Source organism: Geotrypetes seraphini, chromosome 4 (assembly GCF_902459505.1).
Source record: "Geotrypetes seraphini chromosome 4, aGeoSer1.1, whole genome shotgun sequence".
In the NCBI taxonomy this organism is placed as follows: domain Eukaryota; kingdom Metazoa; phylum Chordata; class Amphibia; order Gymnophiona; family Dermophiidae; genus Geotrypetes; species Geotrypetes seraphini.
Window position 1 is genome coordinate 163,996,918 of NC_047087.1, and position 18,849 is coordinate 164,015,766.

The 18,849-nt window shown below is 46.8% G+C and overlaps 1 protein-coding gene across 4 annotated transcripts in view; it reads left to right on the plus strand.

Moving 5' to 3' along the window:
• EDC4 (enhancer of mRNA decapping 4) overlaps positions 1 to 18,849 on the plus strand; it is a 1,195,251-nt gene that overhangs the window by 1,047,404 nt on the left and 128,998 nt on the right. For all 4 annotated transcript variants that reach the window (XM_033940763.1, XM_033940759.1, XM_033940760.1 and 1 more), the window contains 2 exons: positions 11,999 to 12,164; positions 16,741 to 16,927. In XM_033940763.1, coding sequence (XP_033796654.1) covers positions 11,999 to 12,164; positions 16,741 to 16,927 — 353 coding nt within the window. The remainder of the gene's footprint in view (positions 1 to 11,998; positions 12,165 to 16,740; positions 16,928 to 18,849) is intronic.

An 18,849-nucleotide genomic window follows, 5' to 3' on the forward strand; every position in this document is an offset into this window, starting at 1 on the left:
CAGACAAATCTGGTACCAACTCCTGCTGGACTTTCTGGACACTCCTCCAATTTCTTTGGGACATCAGCCCTCTCTTCTCTCAGCAGAACAGGCAATTACTACATCCCAATCTCTGCAGTCTCAGTCTGACAGCCTGAAAATTGAAACCTCTCTCCTAACTCATTTTCCACTTTCTCAGCCTGTGAAAGCAGACCTTCTTGCAGCAAGGCACCCATCTACTAAAAAGTCCTATCAATCTAAATGGAAAAGATTCTCCATCTGGACACACGAACAATAATAGGATCCTTTTCATTGTTCAATTGATTATATCTTATCTTATACCTTCTACATTTATCAAATTCTGGCCTCAAATCAAACCAACAGATTTAATCTAGCAGCTATCTTGGCCTACCATACTATTGTAGACAGTAAGCCTATTTCGCATCATCCTCTCATGTCTCGTTTCATGAGAGATCTCATTAATCTTCGACCTCCACTTCGAGACCCTTCTCCAGTGTGGGACCTGAATTTGGTATTGAATCAATTGATGTAAGCTCCTTTTGAACCCTTGGGATCTGCTTCTCTTACGTTCCTTACATGGAAAACAGTATTTCTCTCAGCCAGAAGAGTTAATGAACTTCAAGCACTGGTCATGTATTATCCTTATCTTCAGTTTTTCCCTAACAGAGTACAACTGCAAACTCATCCAAAATTCCTTCCAAATGTTGTCACAGATTTTCATCTGAACCAAACGATAACTTTACCATTGTTTTTTCCCCTCCTCATTTCTCTACAGCAAAGCAGTCTCTCCACATGCTAGATTGAAGAAGAACATTACTATTTTACCTCAAAACAACTACCGTATTTTTCCCTCCATAAGACGCACCCTAGATTTAGAGGAGGAAAAAAAATATTCTGAACCAATTTGTGCCTCTGAAACCAGCCCCCTAGAAAAATAGACAAATATACTGTAGCAGACAGATTTTGATTACTAAATTGAAATCCTAGCTTTGTTGTCTGGTGATTTCTGGTTGCACTAAATAGTTCTTTCTTTTTCTTTCTTCCTTACTTCCTCAGGCCCAACAATTGTCTTTCTATTCCCTCCCTCCTTCCTTCCTATGTTCTGAGTTCTTCCCCCTCCCCCTCACTGCCTTCCAGCCTTTGTCCTTCCTCCCTCCCGCACCGAAGCATGCCTGCCTTCCTTCCTCCCGCACTGATGCGTGCCTGCCTTCCTCCCTCCTGCACCGATTCCTCCTCCCTGGTCCACCGCTCGCCCACTGCTGCTGCAACTCCATGAAGCTTGCCTTCCTCCCTGCCGTGCCGATTCCTCCTCCCTGGTCTGCCGCTCGGCCACTGCTGCCGCAACTCCATGAAGGGAAAGACTGGCGGCGTACAATCGGGCCCACAAGCCTTCCCCCAATGTCAATTCTGACATCGTAGAGTAGGTCCAGGCCAGCCAATCGCTGGCCCGGACTTTCTCTCCGACATCAGAATTGACATCGGGGCAAGACTTGTGGGCCCGAATGCATGCCACCGGCCCTTCTCTTCCTTTCCTGCGGTAGCGAGCGGGTAAGAGGGCGTTGGGCAACACCAGTAGTGATGGGGGGTGGGGGAGGGCGACGAGCAGCAGCAAAATATCGGGGTGGGGGCCACGAGCAGCAGCAGAACGCCGAGGGGGGGATGGAGGTGTATTTGCTCCATAAGATGCACCCCCTTTTCCACTCCTTTTTGGGGGTGTTAAAAGTGCGTTTTATGGAGCAAAAAATACCGTAATCGGTTATATCGGACAAACCAACTATACATTTCCTACAATCCAGCTACTAGAGGAAAGCCAGCATCAAAAAGAGCTCTTTCCTCCTGGATAGCACAATGCATCAATTTTTGCTACTCAAGAGCAAACCTACAACCGCCTGGTTCAATTGGAGCTCATAAAGTACGAGCTACAGCTTCCTCAGTAGAAAATTTGAAATCAAGGTATTTGCAAGGCTGCAACTTGGTCCTCAGTGCATACTTTTACAAAGCACTATTGCCTGGATCAGAGCTTGGCACAATCAGTTTTATGGAATCTGTTTGCACTATGACTGTTTTTACCACAACCCTTATCCTGCGTTAAGCTTGGGAATCTACCAACAAGTGTGCCTGCATATCCCTTGCATGTCTCTGGAGAAAGCAAAGTTACTTCCCTTTAACAGGTGTTCTCCGTAGACAGTAGGGAAATGCAGCCACACTTGCCCGCCCTCCATCCCCTTGTCTCATTCCTTTCATTGCTAGAGACAAAACTTGCAGGCTAAAGGGGAGGGGCTGTAGGTGTAGGGACTCCTGCACATGCCCAGTAAACTTAAAGCTTACCTAGCTAGGGAAGAGCACCAGCACACAGGCTCAGTCAGAGGACTTCACCAACAAGTATGATTGCATTCCCCTGCTGTCTACAGAGAACATCTGTTACAGATAAGTAACTTTGCTTTCTGTCTCTGGAGGGCTTACAATCTAAGTTGTCTAAGATCTCAAGGAGATCTTAGTTCTCAGCCTGCTGCTCTAACCATTTGGTACAGATAGTACCTATTGTTTAGTAATTATGCTGTAAACTAAAGGCTAGTAGAGCTAAACCCTGGTGGCTATTTGGCAACATACCAAAATACAATATTGACAGCTAAATTATTTTATGGTTGCCAGTATCTCTGTTACATTGCTGCAGAACATCACTGTTCACATGGCCAATAGGAATATGCTGGACTGTTGAGCTAGGGCTGACTGTTAAATTATGTGCTCAGTCCTTTGCTCAAAGAAACAAGTTTTTACTCACATCAATTTGGTTTTTAGAGGGAACATTGATCACAACCAGTGCTGTAGTAAGGGGGGGTGGTCCGCACTAGCTGCCGTCTTGGTGGGGGCGCCTGCACACATCCTCCTCTCCACTCCCCTGCTCTTTCCTCACCCTCCCCACCCAACTACTGCACGCACTGCCTCCTCCCGTACTTCATTAATGTTCACAGTGCAAGCAGAAACCCCCAACTTTCTGGACCTGTGCCTAGGAAGTGATGTCAGAGGAAGCGCCAACGCTGGTACAAGTAGCAGGTTGGGGGCTGCTGCTCATGCCGTGAACGTTAACTAGGTGCGGGGAAATGAAAGGGCGCGCATGTGTGCAGCAGGAGGGGGCAGTGAAGAAGCGGATGGGGGGGCAGAGAAGAGGGCAGAGAAGACGCCACCGTCCCAGGCACCTCTCACCCTCACTGTGCTTCTGGTCACAACTGTCTAGTCACATCCATCGCTTGCTTCCTTGGCCCTTTGGAGATGTTACAACATAACAGAAATTGTGTTTTATCCCAGGACAAGCAGTCAGCATATTCTCTACATGTGGGTGACGTCATCTACGGAACTCCCTAGCGGACTTGCTCACAAGCAGACTTGCTTGAAGATCTTCAAGCTTGTGAGTGTACCGCACATGCGCGAGTGCCCCTCCCGCCCGACTCGGGGCATGCGTCTCCTCAGCGTGTCCTCAGTTCTAAGTTTTCCGCAAATTCATAGTGCCTCTTTGCACCACGGCTTGCTTTTTTTGTTTTCGGGTGAGTCGCTGTGCTGTGCATTTTTGTTTTGTTAAGTTCCTATTTTTCTTTTTTTTTTTTTGGACTGGGTGGTCGATTTTTGTCAGGCTGCCTGGCCTTGCGGGGCTGCGGCTGTATTTCTTCCTATGTCCCGGCTTCTGTCCGGATTTAAGAACTGCACTAAGTGCAACCGGGTGATCTCCATCATCGACCCCCATCATTGGTGCCTGGGTGCTACTCATTGAGCTGAGTCTTGCTCACGTTGTGGTACCCTCCAACCACAGGCTCTTCGTTGGCGTGTAGCCAAGATTCTTCAACTTTTTTGGCCCCATGGAATCCGAGGGAACAGCCTCGACCTCGGCCCCGGTTGTCGGGGCCTCGGCTTCGAAGGCCTCGACCTTGATGAAGTCGCCCTCGGTCTCGAAGGCTTCAACCTCGGCTCCATCTGTCGTCCCGGCCTCGGGTAAGTCTCTTCTTCCTTCCTCAGGTGTGCCGGCGAAGAAGCCAACCCCAGAGTCTCTTGCGAGCACTGCGTCCTCGACCTCTTTGAGACATCATGCTAAGCATGCCTCCTCACGTAGGGAATACTCTTCCTCGAGGTCGTCTCCAAAGGAGCGCACTGTTTCACCCCAATTCCAGACTCCTCTGGTATCGTTGCCTATGTTCGAGGACATGCTTAAAGCTATCCTTACCACGCAGATTTCCTCTGTCCTGGGTCAGCTGGCCCCGGCCTCCGTCTGACCAGCCTGGGCGTTCCCCCGTGGTTGCTCGGGGTCCGGCCCACAAGTCTCGCTGATTGCCTTCGAGCGATTCTTCTGATTCGAGGCTTGAGACTTTCAGGGTTCCCAGGCGGGACTCCGGACTATGGCTTCCACGTCTTCAAAGTGGCAGTGGACTTCCCCGCCTCGTCGGGGCAGGTCCCCATCTGCCCATACCTCGGGGTCCCTTGTGGTTTCATCATTGGGCGTGTACCCTTGTCTGACCTCTTCCCCAACGATCTCTTTGTGGCGAGGGTTTTCTGCTTCGGCGCCCATCGGGGATTCACCTTTCATGCCGACTTCTCCGAAGTTTCAGCTGGTGGTGCCTCAGACGCCGGGGTCCTTCCCGATTTGTCTGCAGCGGGGCCGTTCTTGTACGCCCCCGTGGGAGTTTAGCAGAGCCTCCTCGGTGTCCCGGGCTCGGGACTCGGAGGCCCCCGCTTATTATTCGAGGGAAGTCTCTCCCTCTTTCTCGGCTGCTCTGAGATCGTGGTCTACTTCGCCTCCGGAGGATGAGTCATCTTCTCGAACCTCCTCCTTTACCTGGTTTGTTTCGGACATGGGCCAGGCTCTTAAGCTTGATCTCTAGTCCGAGTCCCGATATACTTAGGAATATTTTGCAGAGATGCGGCTCCCTCACCGGCCCCATGAGGCTTTGCGCTTGCCTTTACATCAGGTGCTCCGGCAAACTTTCCTCCGGAATCTAGAGACTCCTTATGCCATGACTGCAATTCCCTCCAAGATGGAGTCCTGTTACTGGACAGTCCCAGTCAAGGGTTTTGAGAATGCGCAGCTTTCCCATCAGTCACTGGTGGTCGAGTCTTCCTTGAAGAAATCTAACCCCTCCAAGGTTTACGCTGCTGTCCCTCCAGGCAGGGAAGGGCATACAATGGACAAGTTTGGACGCCGCCTCTATCAGAACTTGAAGATGGCGAATCGAGTTTTGAATTATAACTTTACCTTCACGTCCTATCTCAGGTACTGTGTGGACACTCTCCTCTCGTTCCAGTCTGACGTGTCTGCTCATCAGAGGCAGGAGTTCCGTCTTGCTCCGGATTGTGGACATGGATCCTCCAGGATCGTCTGGCTAACCTCCCTTGTGTGGGGAATGAGCTGTTTGATGACTCCATCGAGGCTGCCACTAAATGCCTTTCGGAGCATGAGCGGTCTTTCGCCTCCTTGGTGAGGCTCAAGTCGAAAACTCCTCCGGCTCATCAGTACAAGATTCCTCTTCGAAGGTATCCGCAGAAATCTACTCCTGCGTTCTCTCTCCCGCCTCCGCAACAGCAGCAGCGTCCTCCTAAGACCCAAATGCCCGCTCCGACGAAGCCTGGGCCATCTTTTTGACAATTCCAGTCTGAGCCTGCGGGCTCCCTTCCTCCTGGAGCCCTCCCCCCTACCCATCGGGGGACGCCTCCAGCATTTCTATCCTCAGTGGGAGAATCTTACCACAGACCTGTAGGTGCTTTCCGTTGTCCGGTGGGGTACTTTCTTCATTTCAGCCTCATGCCCCTGGACCGTCCGCCAAGAGAGTTCCTTCTTCTGGGTCGCACCTTCCCCTTCTGCGGGAAGCACAGGCCCTCCTTTGCCTCAGGGTGGTTGAGGAGGTTCCCCCGAATCAGCTCAATATGGGATTTTATTCCCGGTTCTTTCTGGTTTCCAAGAAGACGGGAGACCTGCGTCCGATCCTGGACCTCAGGGCTCTGAACAAGTTTCTGGTCAAGGAGAAGTTCAGAATGCTCACTCTTCTTACGTTGTATCCCCTGATGGACGAAGGGGACTGGCTGTGTTCTTTGGATCTCAAGGAGGCCTATACACACGTGCCGATTCATCCGGCTTCTCGCCGGTATCTGAGATTCCGGGTGGGGGATCTCCCTTCGGTCTGGCTGCCTCCCCTAGGGTGTTCACGAAGTGCCTGCAGGGGCTACAGATGTTTCCCTACCTCGACGATTAGCTCATCAAGGCGTCATCCCGCCAGGAGGTCCTGAGGGCGACAAATCAGACCATTTCGCTCCTCCAAAGCCTCGGCTTCGAATGAATTTTCCCAAGTCTCAGCTGTGTCTGTCTCAATCCCTCGAGTTTATCGGGGCGGTTCTGGATACCTGTCATCTTCGCTCCTTTGTGCCTCGACTTTGTCAGGAGGCCCTGATTCAGCTTTGTCACAGGGTGTCTCTCTTGTCCTTGGTCCCGGCCCGTCTGATGATGATTCTGCTCGGCCACATGGCCTCCATGGTTCACATGACTCCTTTTGCCAGGCTTCGCCTCCGCATTCCCCAGTGGACTCTGGCGTCTCAGTGGAACCAAGCTCGGGATCCAGTGTCTTGACTCATTGTCGTGACTCCTTTGTTGAAGCAGTCTCTCCGTTGGTGGATGCTCTCTACCAATCTTTCAAGAGATTTTCTCTTTTACACTCCTCCCCCAGAGAAGGTTCTCATGACGGACTCGTCTGCTTATGCTTGGGTGGCTCATCTGGACGGTCTTCGTACCCATGGACTTTGGTCCAGTGTGGACCATCTTTGTCACATCAATGTGCTGGAGCTCAGGGCGGTGTTCAACGCTCTGAAAGCCTTTTGTCATCTGCTTCGCGACAGTGTGGTGCTAGTTTGCAAGGACAACCAGGTCACAATGTATTATATCAAACATGGGGGCACGGGGTCTCTCTCCCTGTGCCAGGAGGCGATGCAGCTCTAGGTTTGGGCGATCTGCCGCAACATCTTTCTCCGTCCGGTCTACATCCAGGGCTAGCAGAACTGCCTGGCCGACAAGCCGCCTTCTGCAACCTCATGAATGGTCACTTCACTCCTCGACTCTGCGTCAGGTGTTTGCCCGGTGGGGGACTCTGGATGTCGATCTGTTTGCGTCCCCCCCTCAATCACAAGTTGCCTCGTTTCTGCTCCAGGGTTTACATCCCTCTCAGGTTCGAGGCATATGTTTTCCTTCTGGATTGGACGAACCTGATTCTGTATGCGTTTCCTCCTTTCCCTCTGATTCTGAAGACTCTCATCATGCCACCAAGTCCATGCCACCATGATTCTGATTGCTCCTCGGTGGTCCAGACAGCCGTGGTTCTCCCTCCTGCTGAAACTCAGTGCCAGGGAACCTCTTCTTCTGCCTGTTTTTCCCTCTCTGCTTATGCAGAGTCGGGGATCGCTGCTCCATCCCAACCTGCAAGTCTCTGCACTTGACGGCCTGGTTCTTCAAGACTTGATGGCCTCCTTTCAATTCTCTCAGTCAGTCCTAGATGTTCTGGAGGCGTCTCGGAAGGAGTCCACGCTCCAATATTATCATCAGAAGTGGACCCGCTTTTCTTCTTGGTGTGCTACTCGGAGGCAGGAGCCGCAGTCTGCCTCCTTGTCTTCGGTGCTGGATTATAATAATAATAATAATATAATAATAACAGTTTATATACCGCAGGACCGTGAAGTTCTATGCGGTTTACAAAAGATTAAAAGATGGTACAAATTGATTGAACTTAAAAGAGGTGAAAGAAAGTGGTTAATAGGTCAAGAGAACCGTTATTGAAGAGAAAGAGTTGTACGGGTCAGTTGTCTAGATACTTCAGGAACAGATATGTTTTTAGGCGCTTCCTGAATTCCACATAAGTAGTGGGCGAAAGCAATTGTTCTAGATCTTTACCCCATAATGCTGCCTGATGTGAGAGAAGGTGTTGATGGTGTTTTTTGAGTTTACATTCTCTAACTGGGGGGGAAATGAAGTTTGAATGTGAGCTTCTCTTGTGTCTGTTGGCTGAGAAGGAGAAAAGGTCAGTTATGTATTTAGGGGCTAGTCCGTACAGTACTTTAAAGCAGAGGCAGGCAAACTTAAATTTTGCACGTGCTTCCATCGGTAACCAGTGCAGCTGCTGGTAGTAAGGTGTCACATGATCAAACTTCTTCGGCCCCAAAATTAGTCTGACCGCTGCATTTTGCACCAATTGTAAACGTCGCATATTCTTTTGGGAAATTGCTAAATAGGCGATGTTACAGTAATCAAGTTGACTCAGTACGAGGGATTGTACCAGAATTCTGAATGCTGACATAGCAAAATATGCTTTAATGGTTCGAAGTTTCCAGAGAATGAAAAAACCCTTTCTGATTAAGGAGTCTACTTGGTCTTTCATGGTTAGGCATTGATCCAGAGTTACACCCAGTATCTTTATGGTAGTCTGAATAAGGTAACTAAGTTTATTGATGCATAGTGGTGTTTTGGTGTCAAGCAGATGTGGCGAAGCGACGAAAAATTTATTTTTTCTGAATTAAGTTTAAGCTTGAAGTTAGTCATCCATTGCTCCATCAAATTTATTGCTTTTGATGCCTTGGGAGTAATTTCCAAGAGAGAGTTAGCAAATGGGATGATGATCGTAAAGTCATCTGCGTAACTGAATAATTTTATCCCCAACTGGGTTAATTGCGCGCTTAGTGAGGACATGTAGACATTGAAAAGCAATGGGGATAGCGGTGACCCTTGCAGTACACCAGATTATCTGTTGCACTTGTCTGGCGCTGGTCTCAAATCCTCGTCAATTCGAGTCCACCTCAGCGCCATTGCAGCTTTTCATCGGCCGATCGACAAGAAACCACTATCAGTTCATGAAGGGTCTTTTCCATGTTCATCCTCCCGTTAAACCTCCTCCCGTGGTTTGGGATCTCAATCTCAATGTGGTCCTTGCTCGTTTGATGAAACCACCCTTTGAGCCGCTGGCTAGGGCTCACTTGAAGTATCTCACTGGGAAGGTGGTATTTCTTATTGTGCTCACTTCTGCTCGTAGGGTCAGTGAGCTGCAGGCCTTAGTTGCGGATCCTCCTTTCACTGTTTTTCATCATGATAAGGTGGTTCTTCGTACCCATCCTAAATTCTTGCCTAAGGTTGTTTCGGACTTTCACATCAATCAGTCCGTGGTTCTTCCTGTGTTTTTCCCGAAGCCCCATTCTCACCCTGCAGAGGCAGCTCTGCATACGCTTTACTGTAAGTGTGTGCTGGCCTTTTACTTGCGGCGCACTACACCTCATCAGACTGCTCCCCAGCTCTTCGTCTCTTTCGATCCCAATAGGTTGGTGCGTCCTGTTTCTAAGTGGACCATCTCTAACTGGTTGGCTGCTTGTATCTCTTTCTGTTATGCTCAGGCTGGTCTCTCCCTGCCGGGTCAGGTCACGGAGCATAAGGTCCGAGCGATGGCAGCATCTGTTGCTTTCCTCTTATTGACCCCAATTGAAGAAATCTGCAAGGCTGCCACGTGGTCCTTGGTTCATACTTTCACCTCTCACTACTGTCTGGATGCTTTCTCCAGACGTGACGACCATTTTGGCTAATCGGTTTTGCAACATCTGTTCTCCTAAATTGCCAACTCTCCCTCCATCCCTTTTGGTTAGCTTGGAGGTCACCCACATGTAGAGAATATGCTACCTGCTTGTCCTGAGATAAAGCACAGTTACTTACCGTAACAGGTGTTATCCAGGGACAGCAGGCAGATATTCTCACAACCCACCCACCTCCCCTGGTTGGCTTCTTTGCTAGCTATCTGAACTGAGGACACGCATGCCCTGAGTTGGGTGGGAGGGGCACTCGCACATGCGTGGTACACTCACAAGCTTGAAGATCTTCAAGTCTGCTAGGGGGTAGAGAATGACATGGTGGTTGTTACCCACGAGTAGCCGCGGATAACCCGCCGAAACGGGGAAAGAAAAATAGTAGTCGCTACGGGGACAAGGCCATTCACCGCCCCGTGGAGAGGTGAATGGTCTTGTCTCCGCAGTGAGACAATCAAGGTTCGCGCGGTCCAGCAGCCTCCACCCGCCCGATCGCAGCGTTTAGCTAGCTCCCTCCCTCCACCTCACCTTATATTTCGAGTTTGCCGGCTTTCTTTTTCGCCGAGCCTCACGCTTTCAAAAAGCTGCGCACACGTGGCTGCTAGAGTTGTTCAATCTTCTCTGCTGCAACTTCCTGTTTCCGGTTGCATCAGAGCAGAAGATTGAACAACTGAGCAGCCGCGCATTTGTGGCTTTTTGAAAGCGTGTGGTTCGGCGAAAAAGAAAGCCAGCAAACTTGGAATATAAGATGAGGTGGAGGGAGGGAGCTGGCTGAATGCTGCGATCGGGCGGGTGGGGGCTGCTGGATCGCACGATCGCGCGTGTTCCCGGCTCACACTAGGAAAGAGGAAGTGAAAGGGAAAAAGATTCTGGGCCAAGGAGATGAAGAGGGAAAGAAAGAAACCCACATCAGGAAAGAAAGGGGAGGACAGGTAGGTGATCCAGATGCTGGAAGCAGGGGGGGGGAAGAAAGAGGGAAAGAAGCTAGATGGGGTGGAAAAGAAGAGACACACTGGTATGGAAGAGTAAGATAGGGGAAATCTGGACACAGGAAGGTAACAGAAAGAGGTGAAATTATGTGCATGGGGGCATAGGGACAGAGACATAAAGGGGACATGCCATGGGGATGGTATATGGACACGGCGGGGGTGGTAATGCCAGATACATAGGGGAGATATTTGAAATGGGGAAAATAGCAACACAGAAGCGAGATGGTGTGTGGGGATGGGACAGGAACCGAGCTCGCAAGCTCCAGCGGCTTGCACAAATTACATTGTAACGTGCCATGAAAATAAGAGGGAGGAAGATAGATACATAGGCCACACAAGAGGAGCTGAAGGGTGGTAAAAAGGAACAGATAGTAAAGGAGGAAGGGAAGGGTGGTGGTAGAAAGGAATAGAACAGACATTGAAAGAGGGTAGAGAGGAACAGACTCTGAAGGGAAATGTGGAAGACAGAGTGGGGAGAAGACGCTGGAAGGGAAGAAGACAGGACTATGGGGGAGTGGGGGGAAGAAGATGGGTGCTAGACCAATTGGGGGTGGGGTGAAGGGAGAGGCACAGTAACAGCAAATGGAAGACGCAGAGAGAAGACACATAGTTGATGGAAGGAATTGAATGAGAAGATGTGGAAAGCAGAAACCAGACAACAAAGGTAGAAAAAAAAATTCTATTTATTTATTTATTTATTGCTTTAAGATAAAAGTAGTATATTAGTTGTGTTGATAAAAATTTATTAAAAAACCCTGCCAGCTGAACATCTCTTTCTCTAGTTCAACAGCCAGAACTTTGATTTATAAGGAAGGAATAAGCTAAATATTGCAGTACAAAGGCTTATATGGATGCTGCGGGGACGGTGACGGGGCGGTGAATGGGATGGCAGTGACGGTGACGGGACGGTGAAGGGGGTGACGGTGATGGGGCGGTGAAGGGAATGGCGGTGATGGGGCGGTGAAGGGGACAGTGGGCCGGGACGGGGCAGTGACGGGGACAGATTTTTTCCCCGTGTCATTCTCTACTAGGTGGCTCCGTAGATGACATCACCCACATGTAGAGAATATCTGCCTGCTGTCCCTGGATAACACCTGTTACGGTAAGTAACTGTGCTTTATAGTCTGTGTTCTCTTTGTGCTGAATCTCTTTTGTAATATGTTAACACACTAAATACGAGGATTCTTCAAAAGTTTCTGCACTTTCATATTTTCGGGAGAAATCGTAAGAGGGCGTATTGTAGAATGTCATGTGACTGTTATGCAAAACAGGTTGATTATGTGGAAAAGTGATGTAATTTGCTTTTGAGATATTTAATAGTGTTTAAAAAAATAAAAGTGTGGAAACTTTTTGAATATCCCTCATACAATAGAAATTTTGTCCTGTACAGTCACAGCCTTTAAAGATTTTATTTTTGTTATAAGAACACTACTGATGCAATTGGTCGAGCAGCTGCAGATGCCTTACAGGGACCTATCCAGTCAGCCTACAAAGAGGTATTCCAGAGTATCATGCTACCATCTTTTGAGAAGGGATGCCAGTCTATGTTCCAGCAAATCAACAGCAGCTTCAAACAAGGAACACAGGAATGTGAGTATTTTTCTTTCATTTAATATCTCTATGGTCTTTATAATGAGATTATCTGTTATACAAACTTCTCTAACATTGATCTGCCAATGTACCTCAGTATTAACATTCAGCATTTCTCCTTATCCTGTGCTGAAACCTCTATTTGCAGTCCTACCCAACATACCTTAGTCCTGATTTGCACTACTCTATGGCTATTCCAGCACAAAGTTCTGCCAATGCATTTGTAATATTGAGACCTTACATACTGCTTGCTAGTACAGCTCAATCCTAATTTGAAGCCTCTCCAGGCATTCCAGTACTGAAATCTCGAGCATAATTTGCAGCACCCTTTGCTGTCCCAGTACAGAGTTCTGCATACAGCTCTGCCAGTTTACTTCATTATTGATGTGTCGCAACATCTTCTGAGTAGTTTGCCTTTATATATATATATGAATTGGGGAAATTTCTGTTTTTTATCTTAGACAAATGTTTGAGGTATTAAGTAAAATGACTTTTCAAAAATTATTGAAGACAGAACAGGACATAATTTAATTTCTTTAAGTATTTGAGTTCTATGTAAATTTTTAACTATGCTGCAGGAGGCTTTATGGTAGCTGCTCTTGCCAGATGCCGTGGTTAGTGCTGCTCGATTCAGGGAAAAAAATTTTGATTTGATCTGGCCTGTTGAATTGATTTTTCGATTCGATTCACTTTCCTGCCCAATAGGGCTTTTTTTCAAATGTCCTGGTGGGTTTATTTTGCATAATATTCAAAAAAAGGTTCTTCAACAAACTTCTCAAAATACTCTCCAAGACATCAAAAAAAGTTTGCATAAACATCCAATATGCTGGCTGAAAAATAGTGTTATAATAATATTGGAAAAGTGGAAGATCTTAGACTCCTTTTCCCAGCTCACAATAGAGCAGCTTACACTGATTAATTCAGTGGGATATTCTGTCAATTATTGGTCTACCACCTTCCCCAAATATCAACTATATCAAAATTAATTAATTGAAAAATCATAAAAGGAACTTAGCTTCTGATGATTAATCTCTTATGATCACTAATCTCTGGTCACTGATCCCAGTGGGGCCTGTTTCGCCCTAAAGCTTCGTCAAGAGATCAGAAGACACATTATCCCCATGTAGCCCCCACATAATAAGATTGTGATATCTGCAGCAATCACTTGGCAACGCTGAATGAATCAAGTTTCATGCCAAATAGAAGCGCTGGCACACTGAGCCCAGCTGCTCCCATACTTATTATGTGAAACAGGGCTACATGAAGATCTCCTGACGAAGCGGGTCCCATTGGGATCAGTGACCAGAGATCAGTGATCATAACACTACTAGACACAGCTCGATAGCAAATTAGCAAAGGCAAAAAGATGATGCTAATCCAACTTGACCTCTCCGCAGCATTGACCTGGTAGACCACTCCATACTGCTACAGATACTTGACGCCATTGGGATCTCAGGCAAGGTCTACAATTGGTTCCAAGGATTCCTCAAATCAAGAACCTACAGGGTAAAGTCCAATAATATCAAATCAGAAACATGGTCCAACCCATGCGGAATTCCACAAGGATCACCTCTATCACCTACGCTCTTCAACCTCTTTATTTCCTCCCTAGGAGCTACTTTAGATAACTTAAATGTTACATCCGTCAGCTACGCAGACGACATCACCATACTCCTCCCCTTCGACCCATCAGAGCCCACCACTACAGCAAAACTGGAAATAACCCTAGATGCAGTGGAAAAATGGATGGTAGACCACAAACTGAAACTAAACTCAGATAAAACAAAATTCCTTCTGCTCGAAAAGGCCAAAACTCCCACCATTACAGAACTGAAAATTAAAAACACCAAATACCCAATACAGCCCGAACTCAAACTCCTAGGAGTAACGATAGACAGATGCTGCACAATGCAGTCCCAAATCAATAAAACATCCCGGAAAGCTTTTTTAATTATGAGAAATCTACGTAAAATAAGAAAATTCTTCAACCCAGCACAATTCAAGCTAATTGTCCAATGACTATTGCAATTCCCTCTATCTACCTTATCCTGCCAACATGATAAAACAACTTCAGACTATACAAAACACTGCCCTCAGACTGATCTACTCCCTGAGAAAATATGATCATATTACAACTGCCTTCCTAGACTCTCACTGGCTACCTATGCAAGCACGAATTCAATTCAAATTCTACTGTCTATTATTCAAAGCATCAAACGGCTCCGTCCCCCCCTATCTAAACAACCGCCTAAACCAGATCCTCACCTCCAGACAAAGAAGAACTCCGAACCCTTTTGCCTTCCCTCCACTCAAGGGCACTCAGCGCAAAAAGATGTTTGATAACCTTCTGGCGACGCAAGCAGCAAAACTTAACCACTCCATCTCCAACCTGTTGACGACAACGGGCAACTTCAAAACTTTTCGAAAAGAAATCAAAACCCTACTTTTCAAAAAATTTATCCAGATATCTTAACCCAACCCTTCCCCCTCCTCCTAGATAAATTCTCCCCCAAAACCTCCACTTAAATAATCTCTTCCTCCCCAAAACACCAACCAAGTATTCAGATCCCTGAAATGTAACGTAATCTTATTTGTACTCTAACTGTAATCTATTTATTATATCACACAGTAACGTACAGTCAATTTAATATCCAATTTGCAAGTTCTTCTGGAATTAATCCAGGTACCTCTCCTCCCTTGTAACCAAAAACAAACCCCAAAACTGTTGTAACTTCACTGGAAATGTCCAGTTAGCTCTTTTGTAATCCGCCTTGAACTGCAAGGTATAGGCGGAATAGAAGTCCCTAATGTAATGTAATGCAAATTAATCATCAGAAGCTAAGTTCCTTTTATGATTTTTCAATTAATTAATTTTGATATATTTGATATATTTGGGGGAGGTAGTAGACCAATGATTTGATAGAATATCCCATTAAATTGATCAGCATAAGCTGCTCTATTGTGAGCTGGGAAAAGGAGTCTAATTACACTATTTTTCAGCCAGTATATTGGATGTTTATGCAAAATTTTTTTGATGTCTTGGAGAGGGTTTATTTTGTAGCCTCTTCACCCTCTCCAGCCCCATGCTGGAGCTATAGTGTAAACAAAATAATCTAAGAAGACTTTTCCTCTCACGCTCGCTGTCTTAACACCAGCTCTGACAGGATACACATTTCAAACCTGACATATTGTAATCACAAAATAGAAAATAAATTTTGGTTTTCTACCCTTTGACTGGTCTATTTATTATTCAAATCATGTTAGTCCCAGGCTCTGGTTTCTGTTTGTCTTCTGTTAACTCACTTTCCAGGGTCTCCTGCCCATTTGATATTTTCTTCTTTCTCCATGCTTACCATCCATTTTCCATCTCTGTATCTTCTCTTCCACTGCCATATCCAACATTTCTGTTTCTTTTCCACTGTCTACCATCTCTCTCTCTCTCTCTCTGCCTTGTGCCCAGGGTCAAACCTCTCTATTCTATCATGTGCACCATTTCTTTCTCTCTCTGCCTTCTACTCTATGTCCAACATTTCTCCCACTCTCTTCTCCATGCATGTCTCCCTCCCCTCCACCATATGCAGGAAATCTCCTTCTCACCCCTTTCTATCTCTGTTGCATCTATCCCTTCCTCTCCTCCATCCCATCTCCACCAATTCTTCCTTTCTCCTATCTTCTTTCCCCCCATGTGCAGCAACTTTCCATCCCTTCTATCCTCTTGTGCAGTAGCTTTTCATCCCTCCCTCCCATCCCCCTGTGCAGCAGCTTTTCATCCCTCCCATCCCCCTATGCAGCAGCTTTCCATCCTTCCTTTTCCCCTGTGCAGCACCTCTTGACCGACCCCCCTCACCCCATCCCCCTTCAGGCCTCCTAAAGTAGTAGCAGTGGTAGTGGTGACCAGCTTGGCAGAGGTAGCACAGTGAACAGGCTTCTTGCAGCCTGCCTGCCAGGGCTTCCCTCTGCTGTGTCATCAGTGATGCATCAGAGGGAAGGCCCTGGTGGGCCAGGCCAGGAGAAGCCTGTTCAACGTGCTGCCTCTGCCAAGCCGGTCACTGCCACCACTGCTGCTACTTTAGGAGGCCCCGAGGTATGTCAAGAGTCAGGACTCACTGAATCGATGAGTCTGATTTTTTTTAAAGTGAATCAATTTGAATTGATTCACTGAGGTGAATCGATTTGAATTAGGCAGCACTAGCCGTGGTAGGATGGTACTCGGAAATAGACTTCCTGGCTAAAAGCCAACCTTTTTGAGGCTGCTTTTAACTCCTTTCACTTGCAAAGTACCCATGTCTGTTTTAATCATTCCCATCTTAAATAATTCCTTAATCTTTTATTTGTCCCGTTTGTGTTTTGATTAGATTGTAAGCTCTGTCGAGAATTGACAGTTTCTTACATGTTTAGTGTATATAGCTGGGTATGTCTAGTAGTACTATAGAAATAAGTAGTAGTAGGAACTTGTTTTTCTGTTAAGCCTTCCAGCTGTAAAAATAAATGGGAGAAAATATTTGGGTATTGAGTACAAGGACCAGGCAGCTCCCAGATTAGGAGACCTATGAAGCTATCTGGTTTGTTCAAACAGATATTCAGCAGCTGGAGACACATCTGCAAAATAAGAAGGTAAATGAACAAGAAGTCCAAGACCCGCTACTCAGCCAGCTTCAGCATCAAATGGATATGTTGCAGAGCACAACAGAGCAACTTGCTTCCACAATCACAACTAGTGTGCGCTCTGAGGTGCAACAGCAGCTGCATGTGGTCATGAACAGGTAAAAAACCCCAAAAGACAAGGAATTCACAAGCTGGGTACTGACAGATGGTAGAAAATAACTTAGGATTCATTGCTTATATGTACTCTCAGCACCACCTTTTCTTATGATCAGAACTTGATGTGTGAATCTCAAAGACTGTATGCAAGTAACTCTCACAGGAAACCAAGGAATGCTGCCTAAGAAATTGTGTGGCAATTAGCAGTGCATCAGAATGCATTGTAATCTTTATTATTGTACAATCCCACTTTATTCCGGGACCAGAGAGTTATTTCCATCCACCCGCCAGGACTTTGTAGGAAGTCTCAAATTTCAGAGACTTAAACCCCTCTCCCTCATATCTCATCATGGTGCGTGCCCTCGGTCTTTCTTTCTACAAGCCAGGCTGTAAGAGTTTGCCGTTTCTGCTCGTGTTTTAATTCATGTAATTTCAGTTTTTGTGTTTGCAGATTTCACCCTCATGCTGAGAGGTTCCCTGCGGAGCTCCAACTGTGGGCGATCATAGACCTTTGGGCAAAGTCTGTTTCTGGAGGGTTCCCTGCTTGTCAGTGAGCCCTCTAGACAGCCTGTACATCAGATCGGAGCTCACGGACCATTCCCTTGGGAGCTAGCTCACCCCAGGCTTGTCTGTTAATGGGTCCATCGCAGGCTGCATGGTTCCATGGATGCGCGCCCGAGATTGGAGCCAGACTTTGTTCCTCCGCCAGGCAAGTTGCCTGCCGTGTCCAAGGATGGTGGAGGTGACCGGCCTTGGGAGTCAGGTTGGTAGGACAGTCAGAAGATTCAAATTCAGCTTTCCAGCAAGTTGAAGGAGAGGATCTCCATGTGAGCTATTTTAGCTCTATCTGTATTGTTTTCCTTTCAGCACATGTTTCTGTGAGTACCAGCTAACAGCTTGAATCAGAGATTTTTTGGGATCTTTAAAAAGGGGTTTTAGGTGGTTTCCCTGCATGCCCTACCTCCAGCCCACCCCTAAAATAGCTGTTTTTGAGAGTTCTCTGTGGTTTTTCCCAGGCTATTTTTAGACAAAATAGGCCTTCAGTGGCCATCTTGGATTTTTCCAGATTTGATTTTATGTTGAAATATATTTATTCAATATCAAAGTTCACACATAACAAGAATAACAAAATAAACAGGTTTCTTAAAATTTGCACAGTAAACGACCCCCCCATCTCCAAATTGATGCCGGATTGCGTGTCATGGAGTCCCGCAAGATGAAAACGTAAAGGTATCTGTTGCTGAGCAGAAAAACTGAACATCTCCGAAATCGTTTCTCGACATGCCTCTTTCAAGTGGAGTGCCGGCAATGAGTGGACATAATGACGTACTTGCCAATAAGCAAACAAGTCCACTTCCAAGAGTCCAAAAGTTTATTGCAAAGAGCGAAAGGAGGCGAAAGTCCCCTCCTCAGTGTACAATTGGAAAAGATATTGTAATCCTTGAGAAGCCCATTGCCTGTATCGGAAGATAGGGAGAGATCATTGAGGATAGGTTTAAGCTACTACAAACCTAACGCCATGTCCGCCGTGCAGGGGCGAAGATTGGATTCATCGCCATTACAGAGCGGCGAGCCGGGTCTGAGACATGTAACAGATAGCTAATATGATAAGGAATCAACAACGATAACTCCACCCGGGTGGCAGAGAAGTAAGATGTGCCTCTAAACCAATCATTAATATGTCACATCTGGCATGCCATAGCATACCGGCAGATGTTAAACAAGCCAAAAAAACCCTATCCCTGGGAAGACACATGTGCAAATAGGTCATATGCGGCCTCTTACCCCCCCCCAAAGATAGAATTGTAAAACTCTGGAGAGTTGGACATGGTGGGCATGGGTTAACAGCAGTGGTAAAACCTGAAAACAGTATAGCCATTATCCCAGGACAAGCAGGCAGGTTTTCTCACATATGGGTGACGTC